The sequence below is a fragment of the Zonotrichia albicollis genome, chromosome 11, assembly GCF_047830755.1.
Source record: "Zonotrichia albicollis isolate bZonAlb1 chromosome 11, bZonAlb1.hap1, whole genome shotgun sequence".
In the NCBI taxonomy this organism is placed as follows: Eukaryota; Metazoa; Chordata; class Aves; order Passeriformes; family Passerellidae; genus Zonotrichia; species Zonotrichia albicollis.
This window is the reverse complement of record NC_133829.1, coordinates 19632425-19646106: the sequence shown is the minus strand read 5'-3', so window position 1 is coordinate 19646106 and position 13682 is coordinate 19632425. Positions and strand designations below refer to the sequence as shown.

General features: G+C 40.6%; 1 protein-coding gene across 3 annotated transcripts in view; it reads right to left on the bottom strand.

Moving 5' to 3' along the window:
• RORA (RAR related orphan receptor A) overlaps positions 1–13682 on the bottom strand; it is a 350740-nt gene that overhangs the window by 104665 nt on the left and 232393 nt on the right. For all 3 annotated transcript variants that reach the window (XM_074549730.1, XM_074549728.1, XM_074549732.1), the window contains one exon: positions 3934–3963. In XM_074549730.1, coding sequence (XP_074405831.1) covers positions 3934–3963 — 30 coding nt within the window. The remainder of the gene's footprint in view (positions 1–3933; positions 3964–13682) is intronic.

The window sequence follows — 13682 nt, the reverse complement described above, 5'->3', positions numbered from 1 at the left end:
TTGATGCAGCTTTTACTGTCCTACCAATGCAAGGTAAGCAAATGACTGAATGTGTCTGGCCATCAGTGCAGATGTGAACTCCAGCTATGCAATCCAACTCCTTCAAAGCTCCTAACTTTGGGTTGTGGCTCCTCACAACCCAAACAGTGAGAGGAAGAAGGTTCCCTTACAGCCTGAATCAGTGCAACACTCCCCTTCTGCATCTGCAGAAACCCCTTGCTTTGAGAGGCAAGTTCAAACTCATTTAACAAAGTCAGTGCCCAAGATAAAACAGGGACCTGAAGAAAAATAATGTGATTGATTTGTGTGACAGCTGAGTCACAAGTGGTCTGGTAGAGGCCATGAAACTAATTACATGGAGTGTGGCAAGACTTAGATTTAAAATGCCAGAAACAAAATACTCCACACTTCAGGACAGCCTAAAGCCCAGTGGGTCAGTGCTAAAAGCCAGGTCCTTTGCAGCCTTCAGTTTCCCAGAATTTCACATTTTTATCATCACTGAGACAATGATGCCTTTCTGAATTTGCAAAAAGGGTGAAGTTGTGCAAAGTTACAATTCACTTGCAGTACTTTTCTCTTCAGAACATGAGACATGGCAGGAAGAGGGCTGTTTTACAAATATTACTGCCAATCAAATGATCAGAAAAGAATCTAAATGTCAGTCATGTCTTTCTCGAGTCAAAAAGAACTGAAAGACCAGAAGTCCCACTTTGTATGGAAGATGAGACAGCACTTGTCCTCTACCATCTGACACACTACAGCTTATCTAAAGTGATGGCTAACACTGACAAATAGCCTTGTGAGCTCAAGAGAATTATTCTACAAACAGACAGAAGGCATGTATTTTTTTCTTCAAAAGGCTGTTTAATCTTAAACTTGAACTGAGCAGAGAAGGGCATTTTGGGGTGGATAACATTTATCCCCTTAGTGCTCCTTGGAAGACTATTGCACTCCCTGTTTAAGTGTCAGATTTTGAAACAATTAAACTGTAATAAAGGGAAATGTGGAGAAGCACCAATGAAGTAGAATACTTGGAGAAATGCATCAAAAAGGATAAAAATCTCTCAGGTTTTATTTAGATAGTTATATTATGAAAGTCCTGCATTTCTTCAGCACTACTATACTGCATGTGTACAAATATTAATCTCTTGCTGGATTCAGACCTACCCGAGCACCTGCCATCAGCACAGGAGTTCAGTTTCAGCTGACTGGTCACCTTTGTCACAGACTAATGTCACAAAGGGGATAATATGTACCCAGACCCTCAAACAATAAACCCAGGAAAAATTAAGTACTGGATACAGATCCCCACCAATTTCAAAACCTGCAAAACTCAATGAAGTCTGAAAAGGATTAATTGGATGTTTGAAATGCATCATGTATCAAACTTTCTGGCATTATGTTAAAAACATTTTTTTTTCTCTACTAATTTCTTTCCTCTTTTCCACTCATTTTCTCCACTCCATTTCTTTCTCCCTAATTAAATCACAGCTCATTAGAAATAAGTGGTAGTTTACAGTCAGTCAACACCCTCATATGCCACACATTGTAAAACTGGAATAAGGCAATTTCATCTATATTTCTAAAAATCAAAGCAGGCATAACACTACACAAAGTGTTTGCAAGAATGTTTCTTGAAATTTCTTTGCAGAAATCTTAACTCTACATAACTTCATTTGGATAAATTATTTATTCTGATACAAGTGATAGGCAAATTCTAGAGCATATCTTGGTGCACAAACTCTTTCTCTGTCATTTGCAGTTGTTAACAACTCAGACTTTGTAATGCTTCTATTTGGGTGTTTATATTATTTTTTCTAACTCCTTCCAAAACTGTAAATTTTATTAGCTTTTTCTATTCAATTAAAAACCCTAATTCTAGGCAACAAGGGGGAAAAAAAGCTTATTGTACGTGGTGCTGAAATGCCAAAGATGCACAATTTACATCCATTCCTACTCTAAGAGAATTTGTCATAACAGGAATGAATCCTAAACGAACTTCAACCAAAACAGAATGAAACCTCATACATATTTGCTAGCAAACGTAGCTTACATTTTCATCATGCCAATTACAGCCTATTGCTCCTTCTATTTTAATCCCTGCTTAATGGGCAAGCTTATCTTCCCATTATTCAGGCAACTTTTCTGTTCATGCTTCAGCAATTGCATGACAACTGATTAACAAATCGGGGAACTACTCTTTGACAGCTCTCTTAGAAAAGCACAGAGTTCCCAACATGAAAGACACTGGGACCCTAATTTCTGTTTGAACTAGATGAAAGGCCTTGGATGGTGAGCACTACTAATCATCTCTCACAGTTGAGAAACACATCTTTTTTTCATCACAGGCCTGAAACTGCTTCAGCTGAGATCCAGGGTGACAACACTGCACCAGTTTGGGGTGGCTGAGGAGCTGTTTCCTGAGCTCCCCAGCTCTGTGCTCCCTGCTTCATCTTCCCTGCAACATTCCCAAAGCTGGGGCCGTGGCTCTGTGGGTCAGCTCGAGGCACTGCTGTACAAAAGCCAGGGGGTTTTGGCTGATTCCCAAACCAACACTCACCTGCACTGAGCACTGGGCTGGCACAAGCACCCAGCACCTCCAGACAGGGGCTGCCCCCGTGGGCAAGGCCGGGCACTGCTGGCCTGCAGGTACACAGAGCACTCCAGTGCCCTGAGCTGCCAGTGCCAGCCAGCAGGAGCTCCAACATTCCCCAAAAACACCGGGGTGGCATTCTGCCCTCAGCTGCCTGCCTGGAGCTCTCCTTGACTTCAACAAAACCACTGCTCAGCCAAAGAGGCCCTCAGGATGCTTTAAGCAGCAAGCCCACCGAGGCAAAGCAGGACCATCATGCTCTAAAAGTTTGAGACATTTAAAATTTGTTTCAAAACTCACATGAATCCGCTTCTCATTTGAAATTCTCAAATCTGCTTTTTAACTCTACACAGAGAGATTTCATCATCTCAAGTCAGATTTTTCACTCCAGGAGTATTATAAAACCAGGAATGAAATACGAATACATGTAAGACACTTTGTGACATCCTCGAAAGCTGTGGTGAAAATACTTCAAAATACATAAAATGCATATATATTTGTAAATTTTGAGCAGCCCAGCACCTGTTTTGTAAGAAGGCTTTCATGGGAGTAATAGCCTCAGCTTTAGCCTACTCCTGTTTCATATCCTGGGCAAGTACAATTCCTGCACTACCAAATTGCCAAACCTCCACAGACAGTATCTGAAGAATCTCAACACACTCCTTCAGCTACAAATCCCAGCTTTTCCTCAGAACTGTGCTTCGAGCTCCCTGCGGGATAGATAAGAGTTGATCCCCAGAAATGATGTCTTTGAAGAGGATTTGGAATAAATGTATATGTAAGTAAATGCACACATCCACAGCCATTTCCAAGGTCACCACTTATGGGGGCTGCTTGCTTATATGGCTGAGAGCAAAACAAGAACCTCCAGTTGTTCAGCAAGTTCCTTAAGCACAGGCAGAGAATGAGTTATCTCACAGATTAGTGCATAGGGAGAGACAGAAGATGTACAATTAAATTATTTTGATTTGAATCATACTGCATATGTAATAGACATAAAATATGTAATAGCCATTCTCCTCACCTGCATTTTCTGGATATGTTAATTATCACCCAGCTGTAAGGCAGATGTAGTACAGTAAGCAATTCTGCCTTTCCTCACAACTTTCTTTTTCTGCCCTCTGACTTTGCAGACATGTGAGTACCACATATACAGACACACACTCTACATCCAACAACACTTTGGGAGAGGACTGAAACCCCTAAGGCAGAAAAAACACCAGAATTTTTAAAATGGAGCTTTCTCAGGCCAGACTAACACCAATTAGTCTGAGCACCACAGCATGGCCTAACAGAAATTTCGTTTGTGAGAGAAGGGCAAATCAAAAGGTGTTACTTACATGTATGAGTCTTCTTTGTTACAGAAATACCTGTAGGGAAGAAACGACACCGGTGTTAGCAAAGCAACCACTGAGTAAATGCTTCTGACATATAATTCATCATTAATCTATTTTATCAGAAACACAGCAGCCACTCTAAAGGAGGAATGAAAATTGCCATGATCTGTACGTTCAAGGTGGAAGGATCTCCCCTCTGTGTGAAGATTTTGTGGTACATTCTCTCCTTACACCTCCCCAGTAATGTTTCAACATGCATTGCTTCAGCTTGGTTGCTGCAATGCAAATCTCCCCACTGCTGGCTTCAAACTGGAGCTGACACAAAAAGAAGATACCAGTAATGCTATGGAAGCCTCCTTTATTTTCCATGGCCAGAAATGTTCCCCCACTCCCATTACAGCACCCAGGGATCTGAGCAGCACAAGTCATTTGCTGTGCCATTAAGTTCAAGCCGTTCCTTGAATGCAAGCTGCAGCTTATGCTCATGAAAACCAAACAAACAGCTCTCTCAATATGACTATTGCTTGTCAGGATTCCAAGCCAGATGCAAATATCTCCAAGCCGTTAAAGATAGACTTTCTGAAGTAATAAAGATGTTTTCATGCTAGACAGGCATGTGGCAGCAATCACCAAGGATGGTCCAGTGCCAGTGAAATCTGAGAGGCATTTCAAAGAAAGCAACAGAGTGAACAGAATGAGGCAAAATTCGTAATACCAAAGAAAGATAAAATTAACTCTGTTAAATGTCATTGGAATTCATGCTTGAATACAAACAATATTGTCTCCACTTTAGTAGATAACTGGTGACATACTCAGACCCATCAGTATTTAGGCTTCACTCTCCTTGGGGGTAATTTTATGAGATGATGAGAAGGAGGTTACTGGAAGCAGTAAAAGTATTTGAAACATTTCATTTGTGATCGAGGCCTGTAATGAAATTTTGGAATTGGGATTGTCTGCCTTAATATTCATGAGAAAGGGAGAGAGCTGAATTTCCTTTGCTACCCTGCAACTCCTTCAACCATCTTTTCCAAAACAAATCACTGTGGAAGGAAATAGACTTATTCAGGCTTCTTGGTTGTGGAGCATCTAAGAGAGGCAGCAAATTACAATAACTCAGAAAAATGAAGACACCTTATTTGCAAACACAGAGCTAACTTCCAAAGCAAACAGCTTTCAAATTATTCATGGTTTTGATAGACATATAAAACCCTAGTGCCAATCCCAAATATTGAGCTATCAAGTTTGACATAACTGTCATGAGGACTTTTTTTAAAATCACACTTATGTTGCTGTTGGCATTTTGGTTTTTAACTACCAAGCTCTACAAGAGTGAGCACTGGGACCTTTGCTTTCCCTGAAAAGTTAAGAGGCTTCGGGCTTTGGGAAGTGAAGTTCTCAGTAGTTCCTTTGGGCAGTTTTGCAAATGTGCAAAACTGGTAAGCAATTTACAGAAATCAGAATAGTAGAACTTGACTATACATGTGTGTTAACTCAAATTGAAAGGCCCTGGCCAAACCTGCACATGCCTTACAAAGGAATCATATTTGTTACAGCCACAAACTGTAGAGCCAAGGTAAGCAACAAAACCAAACCCCAAACACAACAAAAATAAACCCCTTTAGATACAACTATCTACTACAAGGGGAAAACTCATCCTTTAAATTGATAATTTTTAAGAGCAAAACCTCTTGGGTTTTCACTGCAGTCCCAGCACTATTGGCTGGCTCAGGGGAGGGGACAGGGCAGGACAGGGGTGTGCCAAGGAGGGGAGCCCTGTGACAGCAACAGCAGCTCAGGGCAACAACTGGGCCTGAGGGAGAAGGAGCAGAGAGGTCTGAGGCACCTTCATCAAAATGCATTCATGGGATTCATGCAGGGCTTGGGATGAGTGCAAACCCCTCTCTCCAGGTCCTTTCAAGGGTCTGGCTCACCCTGTGAACTGGAAATTACAGCTGCTCTTGGCCCATTGGCTCTTCCAGCAAAAAGAGCATTTTTGCTGCTGTTTGACTCCTTGAGTGACCCCTGAGCATCAGCATCCTCATCTTCACAAACTGCCCTAACATCCCTTGGCAGACCCTCCTGCCTTGCCCTTGCCTATCTGTCTGATTCCTATGATTTTAAGGATGTTTTATGCAATGGAAATGCATAAAGAAGAAAAGGTCTTAAATCTGAACATCATTTGCAAAACTTCCTCTCCCAACACTAGTGCTAATAAATGGATACAGCAGTGCTCTTTCAGCATTATGGGAGCCATATGTGTACTTTTCTCAGAAAATAATGCTTTCTGTAAAATCACTTTGAACAGAAAGTGCTTATGCTGTCACTTCTGATTACTCACAGCCTCTTCACAATGGGATTTGCCACAGCACAAAACAGACTTAGCTGTATTCGCTGACTGAGGACCCACTTTCCCTGGTACATGAAACACTGCACTGATGGAAATATTACTGCTCAGATTTTTCTACCTTTTTTTTTTTTTTAAATGTGAGATGCGTAGTGGGTTTTTCCAAATCAGATGTTTCCATAATAATTACTGATTATCATCTGGTAAAACCTTTTAGCTGGTTTATGCAGATATTTTTAGATAACCTTTTAAAGCAACAGCTTAGAGGTAGATATTTTTGCATTGCCTTCAACATTCCACTGGTGGTTGCATTGAAAACAAAGTATTTTGCTTTGAGCTGTGGTTTTTAAGTAGCTGCAATCTGGTGGAACAAGGATAAATGCTGCCAGTGAGTTCAACAGGATTACCTTTAAATTAATCAGTAATCTTCACTGATGTAAAATAAATTATGAAGTTTTACCTTTTCACACAGGTAAATCTAAGCGACAGAAAAACTGAGCAAAAAGGTACCAGCATATCCAAAAAGTTATATATATAAATTATATATAAAATCTTAGTTATAATGTATCTATATTTTATGTATCTAAATTATTATTTAATGTATCTATATTATATTTACAATGTAATGTATTTTAGTATATTATATGTATATTATATATAATGTATATTACACTATATATCTTATAAGATACATTATAACTAGTGAATTAACATTGTAAATTAGTAAATAAACATAGTAAATAAACATAGTAAATAAACATTGAAGACGCAACACTGAGCAAAAAGGTACCAGCATATCCAAAGTTACCTAAATTGTATGTAAGATCTTAGTTATAATGCAGATTAGATTTTAGCATATTATATTAATTGCATATTGTATTATATTATATGCATATTATATGTATATTATACTATGTATCTTGTATTGTAAGATACATTATAACTAGTGATTTAAATATAAACACTGAAGATGCAACACTGTGATCAGGTTTAGTTGCACTGCAGGAAGCCAATGACTGCTATTCAGAACATCCAAGGTAGGTAATAATAAAGTAGAAATGAGTGTGTGTGGAAATAAAAATCAGTCAGAAAACCATTTAATGAAAAAAGGGGGAGTTACAGGACTGTGGCTCTCTCTGGGCCAGGGCTGCATCCCACTTGCATCTACATGTGAATGCCTCTCCTGTGCAGCCAATGCATCAGCCCCCAAAATCAACAGGGTCTCTTGAGAAACCAATTCTGCAAGTCCAGCACACACCAGGAATTGTCTTCACAAGATCAAGCACAATTACCAAGGATTGCTCATGTTTGTAAATATTTCTGAGGACCATCAGTTTATGTAGTAGAGTATGGTGTTTGAGTAGACCCCACAGAATAAAACTAAACCCAACACACCACTGAAAGACAGACTTATTTTTAATAAGCAGAGCACAAAGAAGTTACTGATTCCTTAAAAGAATGTTAGTTAATAAAAAAATCCCATTTTTAAATGGGTTTCATTTCAATATGTGATAGGCTGGAGAAGTGAGTGACTGCTTGCCAGTATTAGCACTCTCCTACACTGCCAGCATTCCATAATCTCTGAACAACAAATATAAAAAGCATACAGAGAGGAAGAAACAACACTGTAACTTCAGTGTTGCTAATACAGAAAGACTTCCTGACTTAACCAACTAGACTTCAAAGTAAAGCAAAGGAAATGTCATGAAAATATCACAATCTATCAGTGCCATGGTTATCAGTGAGTGAAAGTTTCAGTATTACAGTTATCACAGAATGCATCACTTCCGCAGTGCAATTTGACATTCCTCATCAACACCAAATCTGAAACAAATTAACTTCTTACGCTTTTCATCGTGGCTATGCACTGTTCTTTACAACAACAATTGATTTTTTTTTTAAATGAAAAGAACTTCAGCACCATTGCCTTTCCCCTCCCACTAACAGTATGTAATTTGCCATGATGGGTGGTATTTACAAAAATAGCTTGCTGGATGCAATGAACTTTGAAAAGAGTATCTACCAACAGAGACAGGATATTCTTTTGCAAGCAGTTAGCCTGACTGACCTTCACTAGCCAACTTCAAATAGAGATAACAATGTCTTAAAGTACAAAAAGAGACTCAGATATTTTATACATCATAAGCTATTTCTCACAGTTGCCCATCCAAATAAAGCAGCATAATGAAACACTGCTTACTCTGTGAACCCAGATCCCTGCTGCTGTTGTACAGTTGTCAGCTCCCCGCATTTCAAGGGGAAATCACACTTTGATGTACAGAAAGATAAGTAAAAAGGTCTTTGTCTGGGAGAATACATTACTCTGCAAAATATCAAAGAATATTCTTGAGTATCATTTTCTTAAACCTCCAAGAAAGCTGTCCCTCAGAAGTGTGGATGGATAAACAGAGGCATCACCAGCAGAGCTCCCAGCCCCCCCCAGGACCTGTGTTAAGCAGCACCGAGTTTGCTCTGGCTGCTCTCTGTGTCCCAGGCAGGTGATCCACACTGCTCTGATGACATTCTGCAGGTGCCATGGGTGGGAGATGCTTTGCACATGTGGGTGTGTGCATCAATACAGGTTTGGGATTTTTTAACTTTCCCCTACCCTCCCCTCAGGCCAGCATTATGTCCCTAGTGTATTTTGGAACTTAGGCATTTTAGGATGGACTGGAAATCCCAAGGGGAAAAAACCCCAAACCTTAACATTTTAAACTGTAAGCCTCCTGCCTGACATATTGTGTACAATCAGAAAGAAAACATATTACAAGCTTGGATCCCACTGTGTTTCATCCTGTCACTCCAGTTCCTCTTTGCTGTCACCACACAAAGCTGGCAATTATGGCAGAAGAGGATGTGTAACACTGGGACACTTGCAGAGAACATAGCAAGGCAGAATAACAGATTCAGGTGGATTCAGAAAGGAGTTCACTCTCACAAACTTTAACAGTGGTTTCTATTTAAGTCTATGGAGCTCTGGCTTGAAGGAATTTTGTGATCCTTGGGGGTTATTGTTTACACTGACCAAGGTGAAATAACACATATTCAAAGACTGCAAACACAACTTAAATGAATTAACATCTGAAATAAAATCATGTAGCAAAACAGTATCCTTGTCTAGGACAGAGGAGCTGTTAATGATGATCAGCACACACTACTGAAAGTACTCCAAGTAATTTCACTATTTTGTTTCAAAGCTAGACTCCACTGCTCACAGTTCACTCAAGAAAAAATTAAAATTAGATTCTAGGCTAGCATGGATCAAGGACAAGAGCCACTAGGCATGTATGGACAAGAAAGCTTTCCAAAATTATGACACCAGCCCTCCAAAATAAAACCTAAATGTCTCTTTTCAAAAAATCCCTCAACTTAAAATTTGATGACATAAGTTTTTAAACATTCCAGATTTTCCCAGACTTTTTCACATCTTTTATTGAAAAGGAAACAGATCTTACCATGTGAAACAAGGTTCTAGGTTTTTTCACCAAGTCTAGATCAATCACAATCTCAAATCTATAGGTATATAACAAAGTCAGGGTAATCAGTGTTGACCTAAGTGCTTCTGTACTGAAAAAAACCCATGGTTTTTCTATCTAGGATAGAATAGATAGATTCTATCTATCTGTGTTTCTATCCTAAGATTCATAGCTGTTCCTTGTACCTAAGTTCTATTAACAAATTATTCACAGCTATATTTTTAAGGGTTGCTTTAGCATTACTGCTTGAATCATACGGGTGTATCTGAATTACCTACAGAAAAAAATTAAAAATTGTGTTCTGGAAGATTTACTAAAATACAGATACAAAGTATTTGAAAAAAAACAGATTAAAAAACCCAAGGATGTTTTAAAAATGTTTTGACATTATTTTACTGAGGTAGATGACTTTTTTAGCCCTTGGAATTCAGACTGGCATCCTACTTCTGAGAGTGACTTCCTGCATCATCCAGGCATTTTATGATTTCATTTTCCAGCAGCTGACAGCCTCCCCTACCTTTAAAGTGAAAATGTGAATACACATGGCTTCTTTCAAAGTTAGAGTATTCATAAGAGAGCAGTCACCACTGTCCTGAGCTGTCCCTGTACAACTGGCAGCTACAAGAATTCCCTGCTCTTCCTACACTTTTCCCAAATAGAGAATTCTTAACAGACTCCAAACTGATTTTCTGATACAAAACTGCTCTTAATATGAACTTTAACCATTTCTTCCTTCTTGCACAACCTCACTGAGAGTCCCTCTGAGCCTTAATATATTTTTGTCCTCACAAATAAACAGTGTCTTACATTAGGAAAAAATAACAAAGAATCTGCATTATCAGCCATAATGTTCTTACATGACAAATGTCACCAGGGAGCAGATGACATATCCATCCCACATTTACACTGTATTCCACAGATGAGAAATCAGAGATAGTTCAGAACTGTATGGAAGACTGTCCTTTAGAGGAAGAGCACGGATCAGCTTTGTTTTAATGACTCCTTGTTGCACAACTGAGTGAGTGAATCACAAGGGTTTCACACCAGCCTGGCAGAGCAGCACAGTTCCATGGCCAGAATCCAGGCCAATGTACAAAGCTGCACAAACCCAAACAAGCCCCTCCAGTCCTTGGGATGGACAAACAGGGTGTGAGCAGCCCTAAAAGCAGTCCCAGATTTCTGAGTGCTGTATCTTTGCTCAAGCCCCTGTTTCCCAGAGTTTATCAGCGACGGAAGAGCCTTGGCAGGGCATGGCAGACACCACTGTGAGCACGGCACTTGTTCCTTCCTGTGACATTCAAAGAACAGAGTCCCCTTCAGCTGAGGCTCTGTCCTATCAGCACATTATTGGAACAATTTGTTTAACTCACATTCCAGATAAGGGCAAGAAGCTCTGCAATGTGTGCAGTCTCCTGAGGGGAATCAATCATGCAATCATTTAGGCTGGAAAAGAGCTCCAAGATGACTGAGTCCATGGCCTTCCAGTGCCAGTTTTATCCCTGAGCCATGGTCCCACAGCCAATCCTCACTGCTGGCCACCCCTCACTGCCTGCAGTCCTGCCTCAGGGGGGCCTGGCCAGAGAAAACGTCCCAGCAGGTGTGAGTGTGACACAAGCAGCTCTGTTTGTGCAAACTCCCTGCCTGCTGATACTGGGAGGATCAAGCAGCAGCAGCAGCACCTGCATGTGTCCATGTGTGTGCTGGAGCCCCCACAATCAAACAGCAGCCACACCTGCATGTGTCCATGTGTGTGCTGGAGCCCCCACAATCAAACAGCAGCCACACCTGCATGTGTCCATGTGTGTGCTGGAGCCCCCACAATCAAACAGCCATACCTGCATGTGTCCATGTGTGTGCTGGAGCCCCCACAATCAAACAGCAGCCACACCTGCATGTGTCCATGTGTGTGCTGGAGCCCCCACAATCAGACAGCAGCACTTTCATGTGTCCATGTGTGTGCTGGAGTCCCCACAGTGCACACCCCTGCACAGGCAGGGATGGGGCTTTGCACCTCCACTGTGAAGAATAAAATTATTTTTCACTTGCCTGCTCTCCCCCATCTCCCCCATCAGACATCTCATCCAAGGACACTTTTCAAGTCATTTCAAAGCAACATTTCACTTAAACATTGCTCCTATCAAAGCCTTTCAGGCTGCTTTGTTCAAGACTACTGACAACCTCACATTTAAAAGCATGAGCCTGGCCTCCAAGAGTTCAGGGTATTTCCATAAAATCCAGAAAACTGTCAGGCTACAAACAAAGTGGAGGGTGGGGGCTGCCTTCCTGTGCCTTACCTCAGGCCAACCGAGCCTGAAATCAAAGTGTCCTTCCAGCAGAACTGAAATTCTCCGAGAGAGGCCCAGGAGCTGAGACAGAGCTGAGATAACAACCACAGGGTGCAGCAGTCCCGATGCCACCAGCCCTCACCTCGAGGCAGTCCCTCTAGATGGGAGATAAGGGAAGCCTCAATGCCCCAATTCTGAGCCTTCAGGTACGAGATCTGCCACGTGAGCCTCCTCACACAGACTGCTGAAGCTCCTTCAGTATGCAAACAAAACCAAAGTGTAACAAAATCAAAGGGCTGCAGTCCTTTTTACTCACTATTTGTGCAATATTCATTCATTATTTAAGAACATCGCAAAGCTCAACACGTTGCATTATAATTTAAAATTATCTGATGGACATTCTTACATCAGGCAAGGAAAAAAAATGGGTTTCTGTTAGAACACGCTTCCAGATAAAATTTTTCTTGTTTTTCTTATTATTCTACCCTATCATATCTTCCAATAAAAGCTGCTGGTTTTAATGTATCCATTGATCTTCTGTGCTGTCACAGACCCTTCAGAGACAACCAGGGAAATGTTTGACCAGAAGAAAACCTGTCCATGACTTGTCCATGAGTAGGATATGATGATAAATCTCTGCCAAAGCTGGCATGGAAAGCAGTCAGTCAGTAGATGGGCTGCAAGGTGACCTGTGCTCAGTTATATCCAAGTGTTTTCCCTCCTTCTGATCTAAGTCAAATAGGTTTTCTTCTCTTTAAATAAAGAGATCATCAACACTGCTGTCAGTTCAAAATTCAAAAACTCATTACCAGTTCAAACATGAGTCTTAACTGCTTGGTTCTCAGGAATAACCTTTAAAAAAAAGAGTATTCGAGTTCTTAAAAATAAGCAAAATATGTCTGCTTAAAAACTATAGATAACAATTCTTCTAACACTCTTCTGTGAGACATGAAATTTGTACACTCATCAGTGAAAAGGGAGAACCACCTACAATTTATTCATGTATTCAAAGCAGAGCAATACTTTTGTGTGGCCAAACAAAAATGCTACTTGTTTGTGCCCCTTGCAGCCAGTGATGGTGGTGTATGGCAGGAGTTCCTGGCAAATTCCTCATGGAATCACAGTAGGATACATCAGGATTTTCTTAACCCATGTCAAAATGTTCAGCTTCAGAGTTTTAACTGCACACAAAGAGCAGACAATGGACAAATATTATTTGTATCACCAAGTTGCCTACACCAAAGAGAAAAGCACCTTGGCACTAAGTTTTTTTCTGTGCCACATGCACAGAATAATAATTTAATAAATAATAATAAATACATTTTAGTAGTTCCTACTGCTCTGCTACAAATACAGCCTGGCCAGCTCTGTGATGATGATCATTACAATGACAAACAGATCCACGGGCTTTCCAAATGTACAGTGCTGATGGCAGTGGAGAGAGGCTGGCCAGGTTACAAAATTGGGATGAAAAAGGATGCAGGAAAGTTAGAAAATAACTGGAACTCGCTGTATATGTACTTGCTGTGTATTTACCTGAGAGATGGCATTTGGAGCAGCACAATCCCCCCAGTGCACTGAGGGGGCTTCTCTGCCAAGCACGGGTGAAGGACACCACCAAGTGATTTATCAACCCCATTTGCT